At 43.9% G+C, this 27,622-nt stretch overlaps 1 protein-coding gene across 1 annotated transcript; it reads left to right on the plus strand.

Annotated features, from left to right (window-relative positions):
* Positions 1–12,992: 12,992 nt before the first annotated feature.
* On the plus strand, positions 12,993–14,768 carry LOC133752955 (ubiquilin-1-like). Its single transcript, XM_062183265.1, has one exon. It carries the CDS (start codon positions 12,993–12,995, stop codon positions 14,766–14,768), a length of 1,776 nt encoding a protein of 591 aa, XP_062039249.1.
* Positions 14,769–27,622: the final 12,854 nt, after the last annotated feature.

The raw sequence follows: 27,622 nt of genomic DNA on the forward strand, positions 1-27,622 counted from the left end.
ATCTGTAACTCTGCCTCTCAAATAAATGAATAAAATATTTAAATAAAGATATATTCATTTAGTTGAGAGGAAGAGTTAAGAGATACACACACAGAGAGACACATAGAGTGATCCTCTATCCACTGGTCCATGCCCCAAGTGGTCAAAATGACCAGATCTGGATGAGGCCAATGCTGAGTCTGGAATGCCATCCCCATCTCCACATGGGTGCAGCGAGGCAAGCACTTGGGACATCCCCTGCCACCCTCACATTAGCAAGGAACTAGATCAGAATTGGAGTGGTCAGTACTTGAACTGGCACCCATATGGCTTGCTGGCATTGCACGTTGCAATTTAACCCATTATACCACAAAACCAGTCCCCCAAAGTAATTTCTATAGCAGACCTCTGGCAATAACTCATTAATCACATGAAAAGACTTATCCTAATCACTTCTTATTGATGTGGTGAATATTAGATAGGTAATTTTAAGTTAATGAGCTGGAAGTCACACCTAGTTCACTTTGTGTTTTCATATTTATCTTCCTGTCAATCAGGGGACCCCCTCCCCAGGAAGTACCTCCTCTTACCCAGGACATGAGGGTTGTACCATGTAAAAATTTCCATTTTTCTTTCTTTTTTTTAAAGTTTCATTTATTTATTTGAAAGTCAAAGTTATACAGAGAGAGAAGGAGAGAGAGAGAAAAAGAGAGAGAGGTCTTCCATCCAATGGTTCATGCCCCAGTTGGCTGCAATGGCCGGAGCTGTGCCGATCTGAAGCCAGGAGCTGAGAGCTTCTTCCAGGTCTCCCATGAAGGTGCAGGGACCCAAGGACTTAGGTCATCTTCTACTGCTTTCCCAGGCCATAGCAGAGAGCTGGATCAGAAGTGGAGCAGCCAGGATATGAACTGGCACCCATATAGGATGCCAGCACTGTGAAGTAGGCAGACATACATGCTAAAATTGATTAGATTTGTGAACTGGAAGACCACGCCTTCACCAAGCCCCTGTGTGACCTCATGCCCCTAACTGATGCCTTTACCATGCCCCTGTGTGGCCTCATTCCCCTACCTGGCCACACTTGGGTGCCCACCAGCCAATCAGGTTAATTAACCACTTGCCTTTGGAAGTGGGTTAAAAGATGGGACATGGTGTGGCCTGGACCTCTCTTCTTCCCTGGATTTTACCAGGAGGGTTCTGGCTGTAGCCCTGTGCCACCAGGGCACATGGCCTTTGGGCCATGTGCTCCCGGCTTCCTGGCCTAGATGCTCTTCCACATGGCTGGTTCCTGGTGCTCAGTATGAACCCCTATTTACCTCTCTCTCTTAAATAAAGCTCTCACTCTCCTATGCATCTTTCTCACTAAATAAAAGCTTAAAATGCACCATGCTGCCTCATTTATCTGTGCCAATATTTAGAATTCTTCTCTAAATAATAGGCAAGAACCCTCTTGGGCTTATTAATATTGGGGATGTAGTAACAAGCCCATGATGAAATCGTATGGCACCCCAAATTCTGGTAGCACATGTGGCACCCCAGAACCTTAAGGGTCACATTTTTAGTGTAGATTTTAGGGGATCTTCTCCAATTTCAACTGCAGGCAGCAGCTTTACCCACTACACCACAGCATGGGCCCCAACACTTCCATTTTTCTAAGAGTATAAAAAGCTAGGAAGAACAGAAGCTCTCTGTCCTCCACCTAGACTCAGGAGGAGCAGAGCAGGCTATGATAATTCCTTTTCTTTGGCCCCATTCTTCCTAATTAAGCCCTTTTGGGTGTGTGTATGTTTCTCACTTTGTAAACAGTTTATCACATTGCATGCTGTGTTTGGGCCTGTGTTTAGTATTCTCTAAGTAAAGGCAAGAACCTGGAAAATTAATTTAGGCCCTAAACCTAGCCCATAACATTATAAGATGTCATCTAGTTCTATTTCCTAATAACTCATTATAGGGATTTGATCTCCCAATGACTGTCATAGTGGACAAAACATGATCAATCCATAGCAATAAGTCTGGCAATAAATGCCTATATATCCAGATCTTTTTCCGCATTACCAATTGGCCACTTTCTCTCCTAATACTTCCAAAACTATCAACTATTTTTCTCTATGACACACTTCATTCAGCTCCAATGTGTTAGGTAGGAAATAACAATTAGCCTATGCATGTAAGAGAGACCTAAGGAACACAAGGCACCACAGAAGGGGAAGCAAGGCAGCAGCCCTTAGCAGCCTCAGAAGCACACATTGGAAGCTGCCTAGTGTTTTCCACCACAGAATACTGCTCCTACCCTGATAACATCACTGGTGGTCCTAGCCTTCTCCCAAGATAAGCTCCCCAGAGGAATCTCCTGGTACCATCCGGGCTACCAACCTAATAACATTCAGTAATAAAACCTTGGGAGCTAGTTTACCTATTTCATACCTGGCAAGTCCTTTGCCCAGAAGAGGGAAGGAGAAAGAAAAGTGGTGGGAAGAACTGGACCCCAGGGACCAGTGTTGTGGTGTAGCAGGTTAAGCTTCCTCCTGTAATGCCAGCATCCTATAGGAGCACCAGTTTGGGTCTCAGCTGCTCCACTTCCAATCCAGCTTCCTGCTAATGCAACCTGGGAAAGCAGCAGAAGATGGTCCAAGTCCTTGTGCCTCTGAACCTGTATGAGAGACCCGGTAAAGCTCCTGGCTCCTGGCTCCTGGGTGTGACCTGGAGCACACCCATCCTTGTGGCCATTTGGGAGTGAATCAGCAAGCGGAAGATCTCTCTATCTTTCCTCTCTTTGTAATTCTGCCTTTCAAATAAATAAAATAATCTTTAAGAAAAGAAAAAAGGAAAAAATAATGGGACTTCATTCCCTTATAAGCCCCAGTCTGAATACAGACTCGGTGCTCTGAAGGACTTGTACTTGTGAAAATTTACCAGAGCCTAACCTGCTGAAAAACAAGGAAGTTTCAAGAAAGGTCAATTAGAAAGTTTCAAGAAAGGTCAGTTAGAAAGTTTCAAGAAAGGTCAGTTTCTGAGAAACTGCAACTTAGCAGATAACTGGAATACCAGTTTGGAAACCCACCTTGTGCAATGGTTAAGATAAGTAAAACTGATGTGTACTGAGATAAGTGAAACTACTGTATACTAAGATAAGTGAAACTGCTGTGTGCTAAGATAAACAAAAACCCCCCTTCCCCTTTGTATTCACTTGCTTAAGATAATTTTTGTGGTTTTTGCCTTTAAAAACTGCCTGTAACCCTCGTCAGCCACCTCACTCTCTCAGGAGGGAGGGGTCCGTTTTGCGCAAAATGTAAATAAACCGCCTCTTGTGCTTGCATTGCCGGTGTCTGGAGTCTGAATTTCTGGGTCCCCAGGGTGCTACCCAGGACCCCGCCAGCTTTGGGTCCTTCAGCTCAATTCTTGGCTGAGCCACCTGTCTGGCCTATAAGTTGTATTCTCACACTAATCTATGCAACCTTGCTTTTCCAGTCTGAATTACTGGGCACCCTCTCAGATTCTTTCTGGAAAGCTGACCATCACCATTCTACCCCAACAAATATGCTGCATTGTTTACAACTCTTCTGTACCACATCTGAATTCTTTCTTTCATGAAAACAAGAACATTTCCCACTCATCTTTGCCAAAATATATCTTGTCATTTTTCCTCAGGACAATCAGTAATTCTTTAAAAGTTGTTTTTCTGTATGTGAACATGTCACATTAGAGGAAAACAGACAATCTCTATCTGACACACCAGCCTTAAAATATTTTGTGCTGGAGTGCCTGCTTGTAGAAGGGGTTAAGATGCCACTTGGAGACCCACATCCCATATGAGTCCCTGAGTTTGATTTTTTCTCTTAACTTCCAATCCAAATTGCAACTGTTGAATATCCAGAGATTAAAGGAGGTAATGGTTCAAGCACTTCAAGTACTACCATCCATATGTTAGACCCAGATTTAAGCTTGGCCCAGCCCTAGTTCTGTCACTGGAGGGAAGGCTGTGGAAGCTGTGGAGTTCTTGTCTTCACCCAAGAATTCGGGCATGAGACAGAAAGTGGAATGATAAGGCTTTACCGGGGGTAGGGCATCCATCAGATGACAGAGAGAGAGCATCCAGTCACTTGGACTGGGGGAGAGTGAGGTTACATGGTTGAATGGAGAGAATACACCTGCACAGTCCAGGCTGGTGGCTAAGCAGAGAAGTAGAGAGCTGAGTGCACAGTCTGTTTGGACTCCCTAGGTTTATATGGGAGTCTTTTTAACCACCTCCCCGATCCTCCATGACAAAGGATGGAGAGTCCTGGAAGAAGAGTTTGTTGGATAAAAATTAGCAAATTCCTCCCCAGATTTGCTGGCACTCGGCCAGAGTAGGGGGGCTTCCTAGGTTTTATTGCCCCAAGTTATCAGGTCAGGTAACCCCTTTGGTCCTGAGGAGATGAAATTCTCCCAGGAGCTTTCCTTGGGGGAAGGGGTGGGACCACCTGGGAGGTTATCAGTGTCTGAGCAGGACTTTGAAGTGCAAAATGCTGGGCTTCTGGAGCTTCTGCAGTAGGTGTTGGTATTCAGGCCTTTCTCATACACACATAGGCTAAATTTCTGACTTGCTACCTAACAGTTCTTGCAGGAATTTGGGGAATGAACCAATGAATGAATGTTCTCTCTCTCTCTCTCTCTCTCTCTCTCTCTCTCTCTCTGTGTGTGTGTGTGTGTCTTTAGCTCTAGACATTTGAAATAAATAAATTACTTTTTCAAATCTTTGCACATATCCTTTTACTTATTTTAACAGTAGACATTTTATCAGAATGTCTTTTGTTTTAGGTTCCCCTGGGAAATTTTACAGGATGCTGTCTTCTCAACACACCCTTCAATCCCCTCCTTGTCCTGGGCTTCAAAACTGCCTCTAGGTGATAACCCAAGATTCCCACAGTTGCCAAGTCTTTTGTAGTGTGAAGTGCATGTCAGACCCTGAATTACTCTCCAGGGTCTTTCTTCATTGGAGACAGCAGGGTTAAGAAAGTCTTTTCAGGGGGGCACCTGATCCCCTAAGACTGAGGGGGGAGGGCATCTACTCTTTTTCTGCATTTAAATATAACAGCACTGTACTTTCCTTTCTTCCTTTCTGACCTTGGGACAAGCCACACATTTACACATCTGTAATTAACAAAAACCAAATTTCAGGGAGCTGACTAAAAAAAGAGCCCAGATAAGAAAGGAATTTGTGACAGGCCATTGGGTTTGCACTTGATCTCATATGAAAGAGATCTCAGACCACCCAGAAACCTATTTAATTGTGTTCCCAAGCTCTCCCTTTTCTTGTAAAGGCCCTGTAGTTAACATGCAAGTAGGAAGGGGTTTTTGGCACCACAGAGTTTTCGGTTTCTGCTGGCCATGCTAATAAACTTCCTGCCTCCTGCATCAACTCTCATTTCTGATGTGTGCAGGCTGCTTGAGGTGAGCTGACTCTGAGGCAGCCAAGGAGCTGCAAAGAAGTCTTTCTCTTGGGGATTCTCCATTCTCTCCCTGCCTTGGAGTCTTGGAAAAACTTCTTGGTACATGGTACAGGGAAACTGTGCTTGTGAGGGAGTCAACAGGATGTGAGACTGGGTCAGGTTCATCTTTTTCTACCATTTGGGCTTCACGTCATTTGTACCTAGCTTGATTGTTCTGGTACCAGTCAGTGGGGATAGGATTCTAAGACTATTACCTCAGGCCCTCCACAAGGAAGATTTGGGTTTGAAGATTGTTATGTTTGTGTGAAAATTTCTTTGGTGAAATATGGGAGAATCAACTGTAATTGCATCCAAAATTCTGAATGATTAGGGTAGTCTATAGTTATGTCCCTACTGACTATGAGAAATTGATGATACTTCTCATGTTATATTCTAAAGAATGAGGTGGCCCAGGGGTTCCCTATGATCTCTTAAAAACAGTTATAACTTTCCACAAGAGCCCCTGAGGTAACTTACAGTGGGGAATAAGAATCAAAAATAATGCAACACAAAGCATTTCTGTAACTATTAGAGTGACAGCTGAATCTGAAATGAACACATAATTTTCTGTACTGGTGAAAATATTCAACTCCTTTACTGAAACTAAAGTTATTTTCCAAACTAACTGCACAAGTGCTTTTTTTCCTGCTGGTTGCAACTGAGAAAAATTTATGAATAATTAAGTTTACTAAGGGCAATAAATAATTCTAATCAATCAATAATTTAAAAAGAGAAAAAGATTTGAAAAAACTATTACAGAAACTGCTTTATTTATTTATTTTTTAAAGATTTATTTATTTGTTCAATACAGAGAGATGGAGAAACAGAGAGTAAGATCTTCCATCCACTGGTTCACTCCCTCAAATGGCCACAAGGGCTGTAGCTAAGTCAATCCAAAGCCAGGAGCTTCCCCTTGATCTCCAATGTAGGTGCCAGGGCTCAAGCACTTTGGGCCATCTTCTATGGCCTTCCCAGAAGGTAGCAGAGAGTTGGATCAGAAGTGGAACAGCTGGACTCAAACCTGGTTCCCATATGAGATGCTGATGCCACAGGTGGAGGCTTAGCCCACTATGCCACAGTACCAGCACTGACATAAACTGATTTTTTTAAAATTTTTATTTCGACAGGCAGAGTTAGACAATGAGAGAGAGAGAGAGAGAGATAGAGAGAGAGAGGTCTTCCTTCCATTGTTTCACCCCTGAAATGGCCACTACAGCCAGTGCGCTGTGCAGATCTGAAGCCAGGCACCAGGTGCTTCCTCCTGGTTTCCCATGCAGGTGCAGGGCCCAAAAACTTGGGCCATCCTCCACTGCCTTTCTGGGCCACAGCAGAGAACTGGACTGGAAAAGGAGCAACCGGGACAGAATCTTGAACTAGAACTAGAACCCGGGGTGCTGGTGCCACAGGCAGAGGATTAGCCTAGTGAGCCATGGTGCCAGCCAGAAACTGCTTTATTATTCTGTCTTATGATATATGTGTTTCATATGTGTGTGTGCATATGTTCTATGTTGCACCTACATGGTAAAAATTCCTTAAGAGCTCTATTTTATGTGACATACATCAGTGTTGACTCACATAAATTAAAACTATTAAATAAATCCAAATATATTTTGGCTCATGTGACACCTTATATTGATTCAAATTTGTTGGTAAAAACAAACTAAAGATGTTTCCAGAGTCATAGTATTTTTTTTGCTTGTAAAAGGTATACATGTTTTTATTAGATACTTTAAAATAATGTATAATTTTGACCTAAGAACAATAGTGCATAAAAGGTGTGATGCAAGGTTCCTTATTTCATTTGTAAGAAATATAATTTAATTTAGTTTCTTTTTGTTTTTAAAGATTAACTTATTTACTTGAAAGGTAGAGTTACAGAGAGTAAGAGGCAGAGAGAGAAAGGATCTTCCATCTGCTGGTTCACTCCCCAAATCGCTGCAATGGCAAGAGCTGGTCCTATCCAAAACCAGGAGCCAGGATCTTCTTCTGGTTCTTCCACATGATCACAGGGGCCAAAGCACTTGGATCATTCTCCACTGCTTTCCCAGGCACATTAGCAGGGAGATGGATCAGAAGTGGAGCAGCTAGGATTCGAACCAACACCCATATGGGGGGTGCTGGCATTGCAGGAGGTAGCTTTACCCTCTATGCCACAGCACCAGGTTCTAACTTAGTTTCTAGAATTGTTCTTTGGTAAGACATGACTTCAAATTATATCCATGCTTTTTCTTTTTAATATCTTAGTTTCTTAAAAAAATCTACAATTGTTAAAATAAGTTAGTAAACACAAAAGATAAATATTTTCAAATTCATATACTGTTGGTTTTTTAAAATATACAAAATTCATTGTGCCTCTTAGTAAATATTTTCATAAACTGTTGATATATGACAAACCATTTTAATTACGTCTAAGTAACTATGTTAAAATACTATATTTTCTGGGGCCAATGCTGTGGCATAGTGGGTAAAACTGCTGCCGGCAATGCCAGCATCCCATATGAGCACAAGTTCAAGACCCAGCTGCTCCACTTCCAATCCAGCTCTCTGTTACCAGTTGGGAAAGCAGTAGCAGATGGCTCAAGTGCTTGTGCCCCTGCACCCCTGTGGGAGACCTAGAAGAAGCTCCTGGCTCCTGGCTTTGAATCTGCCCAGCTCCGGATGTTGTGGCCATATGGGGAGTGAACTAGGGGATGAAAGACCTTTCTCTCACTGCCTCTGCCTCTGACTCTCTGTAACTCTGCCTTTCTAATAAATAAATAAATCTTTAAAAAATTATATGTTCTTTGAAATGTTTTACACTTACTTTAGAGGCTTCAAAGATTATTGCAAAATATAAATTAAGGAACCAATAAGCAGGAGGGAGAGAAATGTTTAGGAAGTTTCAGACACAAGGATGTGTCTTAGTAAATAAAGCTATTTCAATTAAGGGAAAAGCAAGCAATATTTGACTTAGAGTGAAACAGCTGATGTCCTGCAAGGACGCAGAGGAACAATATAGAACAAATAACTGAAAGGGATGTTATAGGATATTATAGGTTTGTGGTAAATCTTGCATGAGATTAGAAGAAAATTATATACATGGATTTCTAAAACTTGGGCATTGTTACGTACACTGATATAGGACTAGGATTTATTTCTCTACATTAAAACAATAAAGGCTCTAAAAATATATAGATATATTAGTAAATGTCTCAATCTTTAATTTTGAAATATTTTTCTAAATACATTTTCTCCTCTTAATAGTTTCTGTTTAATTAGTTATTCCCTCTGTCAATTTTCTAGGTATCTTCTGTAAGCTACGTTATACTCCTTAGTTTGACACTGTCATGGCCTGACATGACAAAATACTTATATAAAAAGCCACTTGACTCTAATGATGGCTTTTTTTCATGTATTTAATTGTTCAGTGTAATCAGATGATTTCCTCTGCTTTTGTTTGTAACAGATATTCTTCTTCTAAAGATATTTGAGTTCTTTTATAATATTGTTAGGTAGGAAGATAGAAATATAGAAGGGACCTAAGGAAAACAAGGCACCTGCAGAAAGGAATGGAGCAGCCTGAGGGATAGCTTTGAAGCAGCCCACACACCAGTAACTTATAGGTGGTCCCAGTCTTCACTCCCCCCCCAAGAAAAGCAGTGATAATAATCGTCCTTGCCAGTATAAAGAGGACTACCCAGTATCACACTGGATAATAAAACCTTGGGAGGAATTTCACCAGTTTTGTACCCAAGAGGCCCTTTGTTCAGAAAAGACTGGAGGATTGGGAGGAGAAACTGTGGGGAAAAAGTAGATTCTACACCCTTATAAATCCAAGTCTGAATGTAGACCTGGCACTCTGGGATTCATGTGTTCTGACAGATGCGCTACCTCATTAAACCTTGCTGCATTGTGCCACTACTCAGTCCCATGTTTAAACTCTTTTCTTATAGGAAGACAAGAAACTCTTTTAAGCTGTGTCTTCTAAAAATACTGAGTCCAAACCACTACAATGTAAAGGCAGAGCACAGCCTTTCATCTGTCTCCTTTAGCCCAAGGTATCCTTGTCTATCCTTTATCAAAAGGAATTCACAGAATTGATGGAGTGCTACCACTGACAAAACACAGTTCTAATCACTGGACCTTCTTCCAGGTCTCCTATGCAGGTGCAGGGGCACAAGCACTTGGGCCATCTTCTACTGATTTCCCAGGCCATAGCAGAGAGCTGGATCAGAAGTGGAGAAGCTTGGACTGGAACCAGTACCCATATGGGATTCCGGCACTGCAAGTGGTAGTTTTACCTGCTACACCACAGTACCAGCCTCACAGTTTTGTATTCTTTTCTGAAATCATTGTCAGTAATATTTATGAAGACACTAAGAAATGTTCTTGAATACAGGTTTCCAACAGTTGGAACTGATCATCCATGTGGGATGCTGGTGCTGCAATTGGAGGTTTAATCTGTTATGGCACAACACCCACTCCTAGTAATGGTCTTAAAGATATACAACAAATAAAGAGATATTTGTTGAAGAAAATCCAAGATTTGAAGAGCATAGAGAGTTAGTTGTATTTGAATCCACCTACTAACCACCCCCCCTCCAGTTCTCATTTAGTGGAAGTGTAAACTCAGGGCTCCCTCTCCTACCAGCTTCTAGGCAAAGGGAAGACATTCTTCTTACTCCTGTGCCTAGTTCCCTGTTGCCAAGATTAGGTTTTGGGTGAGTTCAGCTAGAGGTGAAGCACAGACCATACTTGACTGATGGAGGCTGTATATTAAGCAAAAGAACACTTTGATCTCAGCTTCCATCACATGTAACATCCCCAATCGGGAAATCTGTATAATCAGAGCACATTTGTTGTTGCTTTGGATTGGAGGAATGAGGATAGACACTAGGTAGCAAAAGGGTGCTCAATTATTTTTCAATTTCATTTATTTGAGTGCACAGATGGAGAATATTCCCATCTGCTGGTTCAGTAATCAAATGTTCACCATAGGTGAGGCTGAGATAATTCAATACTGGGAGCTTGTGTGCAGGACATTGAAGCACAGCAGGTTAACCCACAGATGATGATGCCCACATGTCACGTTAGAGTGCTGTATCATATGGGAAGTGTGGGTAGAATTCCTGACTCCTAGTTGTAATATAGCCCACCATGGGAAGTGAACCAGAAGAGGGAAGGTCTCTCTCTGTTTTTACTGTTTTCTAATTAATTCATTAAAGACTTCAAGGGAGGTGCTAGTACTGTTGCATAGCGAGTAAAGCCACTGCCTGCAGTGCTGGTGTCCCATATGGGTGATGGTTCGAGTCCCAGCTGTTCCACTTCAAATCCAGCTCCCTGCTAATGTGCCTAGGAAAGCAGCAGCAGATGGCCCAAGTCTTTCGGTCCCTGCATCCATGTGGCAGACCTGGAAGAAGCTCCTGGCTCCTGGCTTTGGATCAGCCCGGCTCCAGCTATTGCGGCCATTTGGGAAGTGAACCAGCAGATGGAAGATTTCTCTCTGCCTCTGCCTCTGCCTTTCTGTAATTCTGCCTTTCAAATAAATAAATAAATATTTTAAAAAATACACAACTTCTCAGGAGTAGGGAGCTTAGAACTCAATCCAGGTCTCCAATATGGCTCAAAGGGTCAAAACTACTTAAGCTATTGCTCACTGGGCGATGTACTCACAGGGTGCACATTAGTTGGAAGCTGGAATTAAATCAGGTGTGGAACTGGTACTCAAACCTAGTCATTCTGGAATGTGGATGTAACCAGGTAGCATCTTAACCACTTGGTCAAATGCCTATCCCTGTGTATTTTGGGGGTGATAAAATATTCTAAAAGTAATGGTGGTGATTGTTATACATAACTGGAAACTGGTGGCTTGTATGTACATCCTTAATGGATGAATTTCATGGTAAGTGAAATATATTCATACCTCAGTTCTGCTGCTGAAGAATATGATATTGGCCAGTGCCACAGCTCACTAGGCTAATCCTTCGCCTGCTGCACTGGCACTCCGGTTTCTAGTACCAGTTGGGGTGCTGGTTTTGTCCCGGTTGCTCTGCTTCCAGTCCAGCTCTCTTCTGTGGCCCGGGAAGGCAGTGGAGGATGCCCCAAGTGCTTGGGCCCTGCCCCCGCATGGGAGACCAGGAGGAAGCACCTGGCTTCTGTCTTCGGATCAGCACAGCTCCAGCCATAGTGGCCATTTGGGGGGTGAACCAACGGAAGGAAGACCTTTCTCTCTGTGTCTCTCTCTCAGTCTGCCTGTCAAAAAAAAAAAAAAAAAAGAATGTGATATGATATTGACAAGGTTTTAACCAGGTGTATTGAATTATCAAATTTTTTTATTTTTATTTTTGACAGGCAGAGTGGACAGTGAGAGAGAGAGAGAGAAAGGTCTTCCTTTGCCGTTGGTTCACCCTCCAATGGCTGCTATGGCCGGCACACTGCAGCCGGCACACTGCGGTGATCCAAAGGCAGGAGCCAGGTGCTTCTCCTGGTCTCCCATGGGGTGCAGGGCCCAAGTACTTGGGCCATCCTCCACTGCACTCCCAGGCCACAGCAGAGGGCTGGCCTGGAAGAGGGGCAACCGGGACAGGATCAGTGCCCCGACCGGGACTAGAACCCGGTGTGCCGTGCCGCAAGGCAGAGTATTAGCCTAGTGAGCCACTGCACAGGCCCTGAATTATCAAAATTTTAAGTAACATTTTTAATGCATTTCAAATTCAAATTCATGTAAAATGTGACTTCCCCTATGTAAGCTGTGCTGCACATTTATTTGTAGATATGGATTAAATGTGTGAGAAAGTGATGGCAGCATAGAACCTGAATGAAATACAATGATTGATTTGGGGCAGGGGATGGTGGAGAAAGGTGATATTAGTCTTATCTCGTATGTCTTTTTTGAAAATATATTCATGAATTAAATTAATGGATAACCAAGCATGGTCAGACACCACAGGTATATGCCTAAATATTTTTATTAGTGATGTATCAGAAAGGACTTATTCCAGCTTTTATTCCTTATGGTATTCTCAATTAGTCAATCCTACTGTTGGGTCATCATTTTCCTTATCATCACATGAGGGACTATTAATTCTTCTGCATTTGGTACAAATCAGAGAACTCCTGTCACTGAGTTAGTGCCCAAAATCATGAGCTCTACTCATTACATAGAGGGTACAGGTAAGACAAAGAGGAAGTGAGTGCCTGAGGTCAACTACCTATAAATGGATATGATCTTTCCAGTTTTTCTCTTATTAGAACTCCTCATAGAATCCACATCTCCAGGAGCGTGGGGGAGGGGCGGGGAGGAGGAGGAGGAAGCGGCGGCGGTGGCTGCGGATGTCGCTGCAAGCGAGTGGCGGCTGACTCCGCGGCGGCTGCCGGGCGCCCGAGTCGGGCCTGCCTGCGCTGGCGCCCCAGCGAGCGCGGCTCCCCGGCTGCCAGGGCGGCCCTGAGGCGGCATTGCCCTGCCTTCGCCACCGCCCAGGCCGGCCGGCTCTGGCGTCGCCTGGCTCGCCCTCGTTCGCCCGCTCCCTCCTGCTCGCCTGAGTCACCGCCGCCGCCGCCGCCGCCATGGCTGAGAGTGGTGAAAGCGGAGGCCCTGCGGGCTCGCAGGATGGCGCCGCCGCGGCCGAAGGTGCTGGCGCCGCCGCTGCCGCCGCCGCCGCCGCGGCGGAGCCCAAGATCATGAAAGTCACCGTGAAGACCCCGAAGGAGAAGGAAGAGTTCGCCGTGCCCGAGAACAGCTCGGTCCAGCAGTTCAAGGAAGAAATCTCCAAACGTTTCAAATCACATACTGACCAACTTGTATTAATATTTGCTGGAAAAATTTTAAAAGATCAAGATACTTTGAGTCAACATGGAATTCATGATGGATTTACTGTTCACCTTGTCATCCAGACGCGAAACAGGCCTCAAGATCATTCAGCTCAGCAAACAAACACCACTGGAAGCAATGTTACTACATCATCAGCTCCTAATACTAACTCCACCTCTGGTTCTGCTACTAGCAACCCTTTTGGTTTAGGTGGCCTCGGAGGACTTGCAGGTCTGAGTAGCTTAGGTTTGAATACTACCAACTTCTCTGAACTGCAGAGTCAGATGCAGCGCCAACTTCTGTCCAACCCAGAGATGATGGTCCAGATCATGGAGAATCCCTTCGTCCAGAGCATGCTTTCAAACCCTGATCTGATGAGGCAGTTAATCATAGCCAACCCACAGATGCAGCAGTTGATACAGAGAAACCCGGAGATTAGCCATAAACTGAATAATCCAGACATAATGAGACAAACACTGGAACTTGCCAGGAATCCAGCAATGATGCAGGAGATGATGAGAAACCAGGATCGAGCCTTGAGCAACTTAGAAAGTATTCCAGGGGGTTACAATGCTCTACGTCGCATGTACACGGATATTCAGGAGCCGATGCTGAGTGCTGCACAAGAGCAGTTTGGTGGTAATCCATTTGCTTCCTTGGTAAGCAATACATCCTCAGGTGAAGGTAGTCAGCCTTCTCGGACAGAAAATAGAGATCCATTACCCAATCCTTGGGCTCCGCAGGCTTCCCAGAATTCATCAGCTTCAAGCGGCACCACCAGTGCTGTGGGTGGCACTGCTAGTAATGCTGCCAGTGGCACTGCTGGGCAGAGTACTGCTGTGCCAAATTTGGTACCAGGAGTAGGAGCTAGTATGTTCAACACACCAGGAATGCAGAGCTTATTGCAACAAATAACTGAAAACCCACAACTTATGCAAACTATGTTGTCTGCCCCCTACATGAGAAGCATGATGCAGTCACTAAGCCAGAACCCGGACCTTGCTGCACAGATGATGCTGAATAATCCCCTATTTGCTGGAAATCCTCAGCTTCAAGAACAAATGAGACAACAGCTCCCAACTTTCCTTCAACAAATGCAGAATCCTGATACACTGTCAGCAATGTCAAACCCTAGAGCAATGCAGGCCTTGTTACAAATTCAGCAGGGTTTACAAACATTAGCAACAGAAGCCCCTGGCCTCATTCCAAGGTTTACTCCTGGCCTGGGGGCCTTGGGAAACACTGGAGGCTCTTCAGGAACCAATGGATCTAACACTACAGCCAGTGAGAACACAAGCCCCACAACAGGGACCACCGAACCTGGCCACCAACAGTTTATTCAGCAGATGCTGCAGGCTCTTGCTGGAGTAAATCTTCAGCTGCAGAATCCAGAAGTCAGATTTCAGCAACAACTGGAACAATTCAGTGCAATGGGGTTTTTGAACCATGAAGCAAACTTGCACGCGCTAATAGCAACAGGAGGTGACATCAACACAGCTATTAAAAGGTTACTGGGCTCCCAGCCATCATAGCCCATCATAGCAGCATTTCTGTATCTTGAAAAAATGTAATTTATTTTTGATAACGACTCTTAAATCTTTAAAATACCTGCTTTATTTCATTTTGACTCTTGGAATTCTGTGCTGTTATAAACAAACCCAATATGATTGATTTTAAGGTGGAGTTCAGTAAGATAAAAAAAAAAGAATCCACATCTCCAATCATAGTATGAACAACTCCTGCTGGCAGAGGTGTGTGACTACCACCATTCTGGAGCAGTAATTACTAGAAAAGGACTAATCAACGAGCTACTTCATGGAACAAACTAGTTTGTTTTAAAAAATTTTAGAAGATTTATTTGTTAATTTGAAATGCAGAGTTACAGAGAAAGAGTGGGGGAAAGAGAGATCTTCCATCTGTTGAGACAGGCCAAAGCTAGGAGTCTGGAACTCCATCCAGGTCTCCCATGTGAATGGCAGAGGCCCAAGAACTTGGGCTATCTTTCACTGCTTTCTCAGGTGCATTAGCAGGGTGTTGGAGTGGAGGTGGAACATCTGGGACTCAGACTTGTGACCATATGGTATGCCATTGTTGCAGAGTGGCTTAGCCTGGTGCACCAAAATGCTGGCCCTCGAGCTAATTCTTTGATTCCTGAAAATTCATTTTCTATTTCAAGGAATACAACTTTGAGACCTACATATTCAGGTGCAATCTGATCTGAAATGGAGAGATCTAGGCTTAACATTTTGAGGCAGGTTTCTTAATTTGCAGAAGACAATCACTGAAGGACAAAGGCAGGATCAGAGAACAGGGAAAACCATATCTTATGCATAGAAACAACAAGGGGTAAATTGTTGTTTAAGAGTGAGTATGCCTTCACATCCCTGTTCAAACCCACACCAACTCTGGCTATAGAATATAGGCTTATCTCTATTGGAAGGAGATCAGCAATAGGGGTGGGATTGCCTTGAAACCCTTGCACTGATCTCCTTGCCTAATTGGTGGCAAAAATCACAAATGGAGGGAAAAGTTCAGGTTCAGCTGTTAGACAATGAAAATTTATTAGGTAGTCAGATAGATGGTGTATGGGTTGGACAGAGAGGCCTTATGAGTTTCTAGGTTCCAGGAAATGGCAGATCTGTGAGTGTGCAGTGATTTTGAGGTGTATCCACCTTAAGGCTCACTATCTTATTCCAGTATATGCACTAGGATAGTTTTCTCAACTGAGAAATATGATTCATTGATAGGTAATGAATTATTGTAGTACTTTAGAGAAAGCCTCTTTTTTCAAGGGTGAAATATGAGTTGCCACAGAATATTAGTTTGTTGCTTAAGTATCTTAATGTAGAGTCATGGTGACTTTCCTCCTGCTTTAAGTATCTGTAATAAATAGATAATATTCTTTTTAAAAAAGACTTATTTATTTATTTGAAAGTCAAAGCTACACAGAGAGAGAAAGAGAGGCAGAGAGAAAGAGAGGTCTTCCATTCACTGGTTCACTTCCCAATTGGCTGCAATGGCCAGAGCTGCGCTGATCTGGAAGGAGCCAGGAGCTTATTCCGGGTCTCCCACATGGGTACAAGGGCCCAAGGACCTGGGACATCCTCCACTGCTTTCCCAGGCCACAGCAGAGAGCTGGATTGGAAGTGGAGCAGCTGGGCTGCAAACTGGTACCCATATGGGATACCCACACTGTAGGCACTGGCTTTACCTGCTACGCCACAGTGCCAGCCCCTAGATGTGCGTTCTATACCTACAAAACAGTTAACAGAAAAATAGAAATAAAGTAGTGACAAATATCATTAAACAGCAATGTTCAAATTTCTCCATTCCTAGCACATTTCTTTCAAATGTGAATTTGTCAGGCTAAGAATTGATCATGAGAATTCCACTTGGAGAGACCAATCTCAATGCATTACATGCATTCTCCAGGCAGTAGGGCTGAATAGTGAGCAAATAGACATACCACTCTTCTTGTTCTTAGTGGAGGGGTGCAGAGGCTTATGAGAAAGGTAGTCTCATCATCTTGTGACATCATTAGTACAGAACCATCGGAAGGCCTTTCCATTTCCTTCTGAGCATGTGCTATCCTTCTCAGCCCTGCCCTGTTCTTTCAAGATTTTCTAGGCCCTGTGTTTCTCCCAATGCTGCTCCACAAGCTGTAAATGAATTCTGCTTCCCTGAAGGTTGGGGATAAGGTAGAGGCCTCACAGGCCCACAGGGAGCCCTAGAAAGTGAGACACATGTTCTCAGTAGTAGGTGCTGTACCAGAAAGCCAGTGTGTTCTTTCACATGTGCAGATGTGATTCCAGAATCTCCACAGATGGGATAGACAATCCAAGATGACAATGGAGAAAGGGGAGCCTACAGATCGTGTGAGGAGCAGGGAGGCCTGTGGTATAAGTCCACTTCTAGCTCAGCCACTGAGGAATCCTTTTAGTGGCCTGGATGACATTATTTTATCCATGGTAGTACTAAGATATTAACAATACCAGTGAAATACCCCCAAATTCACAGAGAACTCACTGTGAAGTGTGTGCAGGCTGCCCTGCTATTAGACAGTAGTAGGTTTTGTGGTGCCTTCTCAGATAATGAAGTTTCTGGCCCATTCCTGCACTGTGTATCCTGCCCATGCTCTTGTTTATACAAAATCTATTTCCAAGGACAATGGATTCTGTGAGAATAGTTAGGAAACTGAATGCTGATCCCATTTAGTTTATTTTTTTAAATTTTTTTAAAGATTTATTTAATTTTATTTGAAAGAGTTACACAGAGAGAGGAGAGGCAGAGGTCTTCCATCTGATGGCTCACTCCCCAACTGGCTGTAACAGCCGGCACTGTGCCGATCTGAAGCCAGGAGCCAGGAGCTTCCCCTGGGTATCCCACATGGGTACAGGGGCCCAAGGACTTGGGCCATCTTCTACTGCTTTCCCAGGCCATAGCAGAGAACTGCATCAGAAGTGGAGCAGCCAGGATTAGGACCGGCACACATATGGGATACTGGCACTTCAGGCCAGGGTGTTAACCCTCTGTGCCACAGCGCTGGCCCTGATCCTGTTTAGTTTAGAACAAAGTAGCTAATGATGTGTGAAGCAGTGGGTTCCATGAATAGGGATTTCACCTGAAGGAACATCCCTCTGGCCCAAATGTTCTCAATAGTTCTTCACAGCAGAGGCAAGGGAATCCTAGAAGGGTGAAGGTCATAGCTTTGCATGGCCCAAGCTGTTAATTATTCACTCTAATGCCAAGAGTGATTTAAGATTTAAGTGATGATACCTCACCTAATCCATAAGCTATCAAAGATAGTGTGATGTTGGAAAGTTTGTATAAGCTTTTAGAAGAGATATGTGAGTGGGTTGAGGACAGGCAAGGATCTAGGAAGCGGTACTTAGAAAGTTATTGAAGATATGGCCATCACTGGAGGGATAACCTGCCTTTTCTGAGAATCTGTGTGGCTCTCTACCACTTCATTTTACCTCCATTATTTCCAGAATTGGAGCTCTCTGAAACCTAGTCTGTCAACACAGTTGGTGACTGCAAATGTGCTGATGCCTCCTAAATCCTGATAGCTCTGGTATCACAGGAATATTGCCACAATCTTTTTACCTGACAAGGAAGATGGAATGCTCCAGGGCTGTGGTGTAGCAGGTAAAATGCTGGCATCCCATATGAGTGCTTTTTTGAGACCCAGCTGCTCCACTTTCAGTCTAACTCCCTGCTAACAACTGCTTTAATTGCTTGGAAAAGCAGTAAAAGAAGGCCTAGTGCTTGGGCCCCTGCACCCACATAGAAGACCTGGAGGAAGCTGCTGGCTACTGGCTTCAGTTTAGCCCAGCCCCAGCCATTGTGACCATTTGGAAAGTGAACCAGCAGATGGAAGACCTCTCTGTCTCTCTCTTCCACTGCCTCTCTGTCTCAGTAACTCTTACTTTAAAATAAATAAATAAATATTTAAAAACAACAAGAACAAAAGAGTTTAAAGGGTTTTTTATTACAATTTTAAATGCTTTTCAATAAGTAATAGTTTTTATTCAAATTTTTGGTGCTTTGGTGTAGAGATGAGCTGGGGAAAAGTGAGTGGTGGGGGAATAACTCAGTGCATACCTGTAGGCCTCTTTCCATTGTGACTGATAGTGCTTATTGCCAGTGTCACACACCAATCTGGGGCTTTAGAATTCAATCTCAGTTTCCAGATCATGTCTCATTTTTATTACCCATCAGAATTTGTCTCAGGGTTACTTGGTTCTTCTCTGTACCCAAGTGAGAACTTGCTTTTCTTTCTTAATGTAACTTCATTACTGATGCCCACATATTTGGAGTGTTGAAAAGGTTGGCTGTTTCTCATACTCTGAACCTTTGTCTCTCTTTGGTTGAATGTAACAGTACATTTATTGTTTCAGTGATTGTGTGATGTCAAACTGTTTCTTTTTAAGAAGAAACTTTGCTTTTGTAAATTATTCCCTTGTTTTTGAAGCAGAATTTGTCAAAGGGGTCACTTTTGTCCACTCCTTTTATACTTTTTTCAGAGTGACTCATCTCAACTTTTAATATAATATCAATTTTTTTCTGTTCTCCCACCATTAATTTGAACATAGGGAGGTTTTTACAAAACAAGACTGCAAAAAATCTTAGAGATTGTTTAAAAGCAGAATAAGACACAGAGTTGTGACCTTGTGACCTTACGGACATTTCGGATCCATCAATTTAGTGTTAACTGGATAGAGTATAATCATTGGTCTAGATGGAGTTTTTTTTTTTTTCCACTTATAAAATATACTTTTACCTAAACACTGAGTCAGAAAGAGGAAACAATTTCTTTGCCCCAACTTTGCTCATTTTTACACTGGCACTATTATAATTTTCAGTGGCATGTTAAATTGGACCATTTCATTTACTTTGAGTTAGAAATTACTGTATAATTCTTGGTTCGTGATTCTAGTAACATCCAGCATAAGTGTAGCAAGTTACCTATAGCAGAAAGGAGATCATAATGGTATTGAATGTAATTTTGTAGTAGGGAATGGCCTTTTAAATCAGAGAGAACATTTGAATCCTCTTCAGGGATTTGTGTAGATACTTGTGTGTGTGCGTGTGTGTGTTTAATAGATAAGTGTATACACAACATACACTCTTCTGATGTTGTATATACATATGCACATTACATACATTTTAATTTATTGACAAAGAAAACCAAATTAAGATTTGGAGAAGTGGCATATTCTTATTTTAAAAGAGCATGTTTGAAGCCATCGGTTTGTGTCTAAAATTAGCTGTAGCACATGGATGTTGTCCATATTGAGCTATTTGCTGTTTGAATTATAGAAGTCTACAGTATTTGTGTTGGTGTAGTTTTTGTAAAAAGACTCAGAAAAAAAATCAGGGTGGTGGAAAAACTAGATCTGTGTATTGTTTTGGCATGCATTTATTCCATATTTTCTAAGCAATGGTTTAAACTCGGTCTTTTAAGTTTATTTACTTTAAGGAGTATTATCATATCATTTTCAAAATATCTTAACTTTTACACTATATATATATATATATATATATATATATATATATATATCTTCAGGACTGTAAAAAATAGCAGTACACATTTAACAGTAACTATTTGTGCCTAAATGTTTTACTTTGAGATTGGAATGACTTGCACAGCAGTAAGTATCACACATTCTTTAAGACAAAATATTACAATTATAATCAGTTATTTGTAGCAATACTTCTGCTTTTGCTGTTGGAAGTTGCAGAGCTCACAGTTTGGATACGCAGTGTCTGCTTGCCCTGCAGGCTTCTCTTTTTGGCCAGGTTTGCCTGGGAAACCTGTGGGGTTTGCTTCAGTTGAAGAAGTAGCACTTATGAGTCTGTGTGTTCAGTTTCATAGAAAGTTTTCAAAGTCTCCATGATATCAGGCAGCAGCATTTATAGATTGTTTCTCTCTTGTTCCCATTAAGCACATTATTTTCTACCAAGCCGTACAGGTGTTAGTTATACATTTAAAGATAATCCAGTTTTAGGTTTAAGCTCCAGAAAAGCAAGGGGCTTATGTCTGCTGTGAGAGAGCATGTGATCTTACTGTCTTCCATGCATATTAAACACACCCTACCATTGTAGGGCCAGGTCCTGAGAACAGCAAGAGATCCAGCAAATCTGGCTCCAGCAGGGCACTTGACTTTGTACCTCTCATCAAGTTATAGCTGCAGAACCTATGTTTCATGTGCAAGGGAAGTTTGGTTCCATAACTTGCACTTGTAGAGGTAGAAACAAATTCTAAACATGACAAAAAGCTATTAATCACATTATTTTGGATGTGTTTGATCTTTAAATCCCAAGCCCAGTCTCAGAGATGGGAACTGAGTTGGAAGTAAGTGACCTGCCGGAGCTTTAACTGTAACTGAGTTAACGGGGCCGGTGCTGTCATGGAGCAAGTTAACACGGTGCCTGCAGTGCCCGCATCCCATGTGGACTGGGTTGGAGTCCCGGCAGTTCCACTTCTGGTCCAGCTCGCTGCTAGTGCGCTTGAGAAAGCAATGGAGGATGGCTCAACTGCTTGGGCCCCTGCAGTCATGTGGAAGACCCGGATGAAGCTCCTGGCTCCTGGCTTCCCATTGGCCCAGCTTTGGCTGCTGGGCACTGGGATGTGGAGGAGCTCCCTTTCCACCTGCCGAACACGCAGGGAGTGGAAAACACCAAGCACACCTGCAGGCTGGGAAAGAGGCAAGAAGAGGGGCTGGGGCACCTACTCCTCCCGCATCCAGGGCGTCCCCTACAGGACCGCCAGCCACGCGAGGGCAGAATGCGCGTGGGCTGGCCGCCAGGGACCCCAAGTTTTCCGCCTACCGGCCCCACAGCACCTGGTAGCCCGCGCCCCCTGCGCCTTGCAGAGCGAGGTGTGTGGCCTCTGCAGCGCTGCTCTGACCCCCTGCGCGGGAGTCCCCGACGCTGCCAGCGCACAAGGCCGGGGAGGGGACAAGGCACCGGGGACCCCGAGCTCGGTGCCGGTGCCCAGGATGGAGCTACGCTCTACCGAGTAAAGCGCGGGCTGCATGGAGCCGAGGGACGCGCTTTGTTCCCTGCCGGGGTGCGGACATGGGGTAAGGGGTAGAGATCATTGGTGCCTCAGGCTCCCGGTGAAGACCTGCAGGGCAAGGGGCTCGGGCTGCTCTGGACAGCTCCTCAGCTCCTTAGTGGGGAGGAGTGGCTGGACCCTGAGGCCCCTGCCGTGATGGAGCGCACTCAGCGGAGCTTCAGCCATCCTGAGACCTGGCCCTTGTCACGCTCAGGGACGAGGAAGGGGGATCAGCGACCCTGGATGTACTTCCTGCATATCTGAGCAGGCAGATTCTGCATTCCCAGGTGTGGGCGGGAGTGGAGGTTCTGTGTCCATCAGAGAACTAAGGCTTCCAGGCCTTCTTTGTGGGTCCTCCGGCCGCTTTGGGAAGCAAGGGCTTGGTGACTCCACAGCCAGGGCAGCACCGTGACTGCGGGGCTCCCGGCTTCCAGGGGCACTCAGGCATAATGAGGCATCACTGACCCTAAGTTTAAGGGAGCAGCTCTGGAGACATCAACCCTCTGGTTGGTGAGCCACAGACCGGCAATGCAAAGCGAACCCCGCAAAAGGCCTGAAGAAGGTCATTGTCACTGCAGTCTGTAGGAGGCACTTCAGGGAGCCACAGCACAGGCACTGTGACCTTGAACTTGATGGAACAACTCAACCAGAGCTAGCAGGATCCCCACAGGGCCACCACCTGACAGGCCAGAAGAGCTTAGAGGACACCAGTCCAAAGTCACTGTTTAGGAGAGAGAGAGAGAGAGAGAGAGAGAGAGAGAGAGAGAGAGAGAGAGAGAGAGAAAGTGAGTTAGACGGCAGCAGGTTCTTGCTTCTGGTTGAATGGCAAGAGATGGACTGACAAATCTCTTGGGAACGATGGAGATGGGAAACCATTATTTTGCAAACATCATTAGTAATGATTATGTCAAACAAGATGCATCAATGTGAAAATCTGGGAGGGAACTTGGCATATACGTACATGTTAACATGATAAACCACTACAGACTGCTCATTCATTGCAAGGGAGAAAAAGAAAGCCATCATGCTGGAGAAATCAGATGATCAACATTAACATTCCCAGGGGAGGACAGAGATTTCCCCGGCGCCTCCAGTGGGCCACCCCGAGGAAAACACACCTTGATGAGCTTGAGTGAGAAGACGTGCACTGAATCACACAGAATCAAACAACATCCAACTGTAAAGATGGCAGGGGAGCTGTATTCTCAAAGAATGTGTATGTACTAGCAGGCTATGTGGGGCTAGCGCTGTGGTACAGCGGGTTAAAGCCCTGGCCTGAAGTGCTGGCATCCCATAGAGGCACCAGTTCTAAGTCCCGGCTGCTCCTCTTCTGATCCAGATCTCTGCTATGGCCTGGGAAATCAGTAGAAGATGGCCCAAGTCCTTGGGCCCCTGCACCCACGTGGAAGACCCGGAAGAAGCTCCTGGCTTCACATTGGCCCAGCTCCAGCCGTTGCAGCCAACTGGGGAGTGAACCAGTGGATGGAAGATATCTATCTCTGTCTCTACCTCTCTCTGTAACTCTTTCAAAAAAATAAAATAAACCCTAAAAAAAAGAGAAAGAAAGGCTGTGTATGGTTCCTGATTACAGAAGACTGGAAACAGAAAACTAAGGCAGGAGAACTTGGGAACATGAGAAGACATCAGTAGGCCAAGGACAAAATATTAATATGGATCATAGATTAAAATACTCTACCAGTATAGACTTAAGAAACTGATGACCGCACTGTGACTATGTAAGAGAATGTCACTCTTCCTAGGAAGTTCACACTGAAGTGTTGAGGGATAGGACAATTACACACATGTAATTTATCCTCAGATGGTATACATGTGTGTGTATGTGTGTGTGTGTGTGAGAGAGAGAGAGGGAGAGAGAAAGGGAGAGAGAGAGAGAGAGAGAAAGAGAGGGTGGGAGGGGTACTAGGTTATACCTAAACAGGAGTAAAGTTTTGGGGTTCTATTGCACAGCAGGATAAAGATAGATAATATTAATTTACTGCATATTTCTCTAAAAAGAACTAGAAGATAGGTTTTTTTATGATTTCACAGTAAAGAAATGTTAAATGCTTGAAAGGATAAATAGATGTACCCATATTGGACTTTATACATTATATATATCTAGCAAAATATCACAAAGTACCCCACAAATATGTACAATTGGTATACATCTGTTAAATTAAAAAAAGAAAGCCAATAACAGAGTTAATGGGGTAAAATGTTAATAATAATTGACAAATCACAGTGAAGGTAATTGCAGATATTCTCTGTGCTATTTTAATTTCCCCAATTTTAGAGTTGTTTTCAAAAAAATTATAAACTCCCTAAATGAGGGGGTATCCAAAAGTTCATGGGAAATGCATATTTTTTTTTATAGGCAGAGTGGATAGTGAGAGAGAGAGACAGAGAGAAAGCTCTTCCTTTTTGCCGTTGGTTCACCCTCCAATGGCCACTGCAGCAGGCACATCTCATTGATCTAAAGCCAGGAGCCAGGTGCTTCTCCTAGTCTCCCATGCGGGTACAGGGCCCAAGCACTTGGGCCATCCTCCACTGCCTTCCCGGGCCATAGCAGAGAGCTGGCCTGGAAGAAGGGCAACTGGGATAGAATCTGGCGCCCCAACCGGGACTAGAACCCAGTGTGCCGGCGCCGCAAGGTGGAGGATTAGCCTGTTAAGCCATGGTGCTAGCCTGCATATTGTTTTTAAAAACTGCACTACACAATTTTTTTGCACCAAAATAAACTTATCTTTAAACTTTCTTTTCCATGAACTTTTTGAATCCTCATATAAATTATTAATTTAATTAACAAAATATAGAGGATAAGAATGGGAAAATATATGAGAACCCAAACACATTCTGTCTCCCAAGGTAGGGAGAGAGTGGGAGTGATGGTGTTAAACTTCAGGCAGGGGGCTGGCACTATGGCAGGTAGGTTAGGCCTCTGCCTGCAGCCCTGGCATCCGAAATGGGCACCAATTCGAGTCCCAGCTGCTCCACTTCTGATTCAGCTCCTTGCTAATGGCCTGGGAAAGCAGTGGAGGATGGCACAAATGCCTGAGCCCCTGTATCCACATGGGAGTCCCGGAAGAAGCTCCTGGCTCCTAGCTTTGGATTGGCCCAGCTCTGTTGTTGTGGCCATTTGTGGACCAGCAGATGGAAGATCTCTCACTCTATCTCTCTGTCTGTAACTCTGCCTTTCGAATAAAATAAATTAATAAAAAAAAAGCTTCAGGGAATCCAAGTAACCTTGAATTTATGTACATTCATAGAGACTTTAATCTTTAAATACGAAATAAAAAATTTGTATTGCTTGAGAGGAAGATGGGAAGAGAGAATTAGTTAAAACGAATGTCCTGATTAATCTCAAAGAAATCTGAAAAGAAGAAAAGCATGGACAACAATAGATATAATGTAGTAAAATATACAGTAAGGAAGAAGATATGAAATCAAACCTATCAGCTACTGCGAGAAATCTGAATGGGGGACTAATGATGTCATTTTCAGCTACACACTGCAGAGGGCACTTGCAGAAAACTATACTATACAGGTCAGTCACGCCATGTGGCCTCTTACTGCAATCAAGGAATAGAACACAAGGATGTGTGAGGCTGCTGCCTGGGTAACAGGGAATACTGTTTTACAGTAACTTTAAAAAAAGTAGAGTAAAATAATGCTTAAAAGTATAGTACAGAAAATACATTAGGCAGTAGCATAACCGTTATGATCATTATCAGGTATCAGGTACTACATGTCATTGTGTGGCTGTATTTCTACTTGAGAAGCAGCACAGTAGGTTTATTTATGCCAGTGTATAAATAATACACTGCAAATACACAAGTAATGCATTGCACAAGGACGTTACGATAGCAGTAGGAATTCTGCAGCTCTGTTATAATCCTATGGGACCACCATCGTATATGCAGCCTGTCTGAAAATCTCTAGGCAGTGCATTACTGTATGATGTTTGCACCGAAGGCCTCAGATTTTTTTTTAATTTGACAGATAGAGTTAGTGAGAGAGAGACAGAGAGAAAGGCCTTCCATCTGTTGGTTCACCCCAAAATGGCCACTATGGCTGGAGCTGAGCTGATCCAAAGCCAGGAGCCAAGTGCTTCCTCCCGGTCTCCCAGGCAGGTGCAGGGGCCCAAGGGCTTGGGCCATCCTCCACTGCCCTCCTGGGCCACAGCAGAGAGCTGGACTGGAATAGGAGCAGCCGGGACTAGAACCCGGCACCCATATGGGATGCTGGCACCGCAGGCTGAGGATTAACCAAGTGAGCCACGGCTCTGGCCCCCTCAGATATTTTTAATCACATGGAAACACACACAAGATGATTCAATCGATGTGCTGCATCTACTGAAATTATGAATGCTAAATACTTCAGGTCTTTTCTGTAGGCCACTCAAAGAAGCAGACTCATTGTGATACACTTCTGCAAAAGGCTTTGCCAACTGACTTTTCCATGTCTGATCTTTTGCTGCCACCTAGAGACAGAACCTAGTCATAGCATGTTGTCCTTAAGGCACAAAGAACCAAAGATATCCAGCCTCCCTGAATACAGCAAAGATTGCATACAGGATCTATCGGTACAACATCTTCTACAGCAAGGAGAGCCATGAGACAATTGATTTGCACCAGGAACAACTCTTAACAGGCCCTGAGATGAGCACTGAGTGTGCAGTCCCAGCATCACTCAATACTCCCAGCCTGGGAACTCAGCCTGTCCCCCTGGTCAGCCTGGCTCCTGACCCCTAAGTCAGTGAGGGTCTGAGATGAGCCCTCCCCCACCCACTACTGGGTGGTTAGATATCATTTCCACATAGAAATAATAATGATCACCACAACTTGTATGCATGGACTTCAAAATTTTTGCACAAAAATATATTTTTAAAAAAATATATTTGTTTTTTTTTGAAAGGCAGAATTACAGAGAGAGAGAGAGAAACAGAGAGAGAGAGAGATTCCATCCACTGGTTCATTCCCCAAATGGCCACGACCCCCAAGAGCCAGGAGCTTCTTCTAGGTCTCCAATGTGGATGGCAGGGGCCTAAGCATGTAGATATTTTCTACTGCTTTCCCAGGCATATCAGCAGGGAGCTGGATTGGAAGTGGAGCAGCTGGGTTGGGAAGCAGTGCCCATGCGGGATGCGGGTGTCGCAGGCAGTAGCTTTATTCTTTGCACCGCAGTGCTGGCTCCTTAAGTTCTTTCTTAAAGAATCCTTGGAATGACAAAGTTTATGTCCTGCCTCCAATGCACCAGCCATCTCACCATGCATTAGTTTATTTACTCTTCACAACAGCGTTCAGATTTAGTTATTCTTAGTTATGAAGATACAAACCGAGGTTCAGAGAAATCAAGTAGCTTATACAAAAACAAACAAACAAACAAACAAAAAACTGATAGTGAGAGTCCCTAGGCTTAAATCCAAATGCTGAAGTTCAGAGTCAACAGTGCTTTACAGTATGACATGACTGATTTGCTCAAGTACACAGAAAAATCAATCTCGCAGCTGAGGAAGTTGGACCATTTTTCCTAAAGAGGGATAAAGACAATCCTTTCTTGTGATGCTTTTCCACATCGTATTTCCCTGGTAGCATCGTTGTCCAACACCCACTCTCCCCTTGTCCCCCCCACCCCCAATCTAGAGTAACTGACTACATGAAACTCTTGGATTCTTGGGAAGAACGGTTAAGAAGACCACATGAGCTCTTCCAGTGCAGGAAACCTCTACTGTTGCATTCATGCGTCCACACCAACATGCTCTTCAGTGCTCTACCAGCCATATAACCCCATGTGGATGGGGAGCACAGAAGTGTGCGGGGAGCA

This window comes from Lepus europaeus, chromosome X (genome assembly GCF_033115175.1).
Source record: "Lepus europaeus isolate LE1 chromosome X, mLepTim1.pri, whole genome shotgun sequence".
NCBI classification, from domain to species: domain Eukaryota; kingdom Metazoa; phylum Chordata; class Mammalia; order Lagomorpha; family Leporidae; genus Lepus; species Lepus europaeus.

What these genes read in the sequence shown, in the direction of transcription:
- LOC133752955 (XM_062183265.1), top strand. Translation starts at nt 12,993, where the DNA reads ATGGCTGAGAGTGGTGAAAGCGGAGGCCCTGCGGGCTCGCAGGATGGC.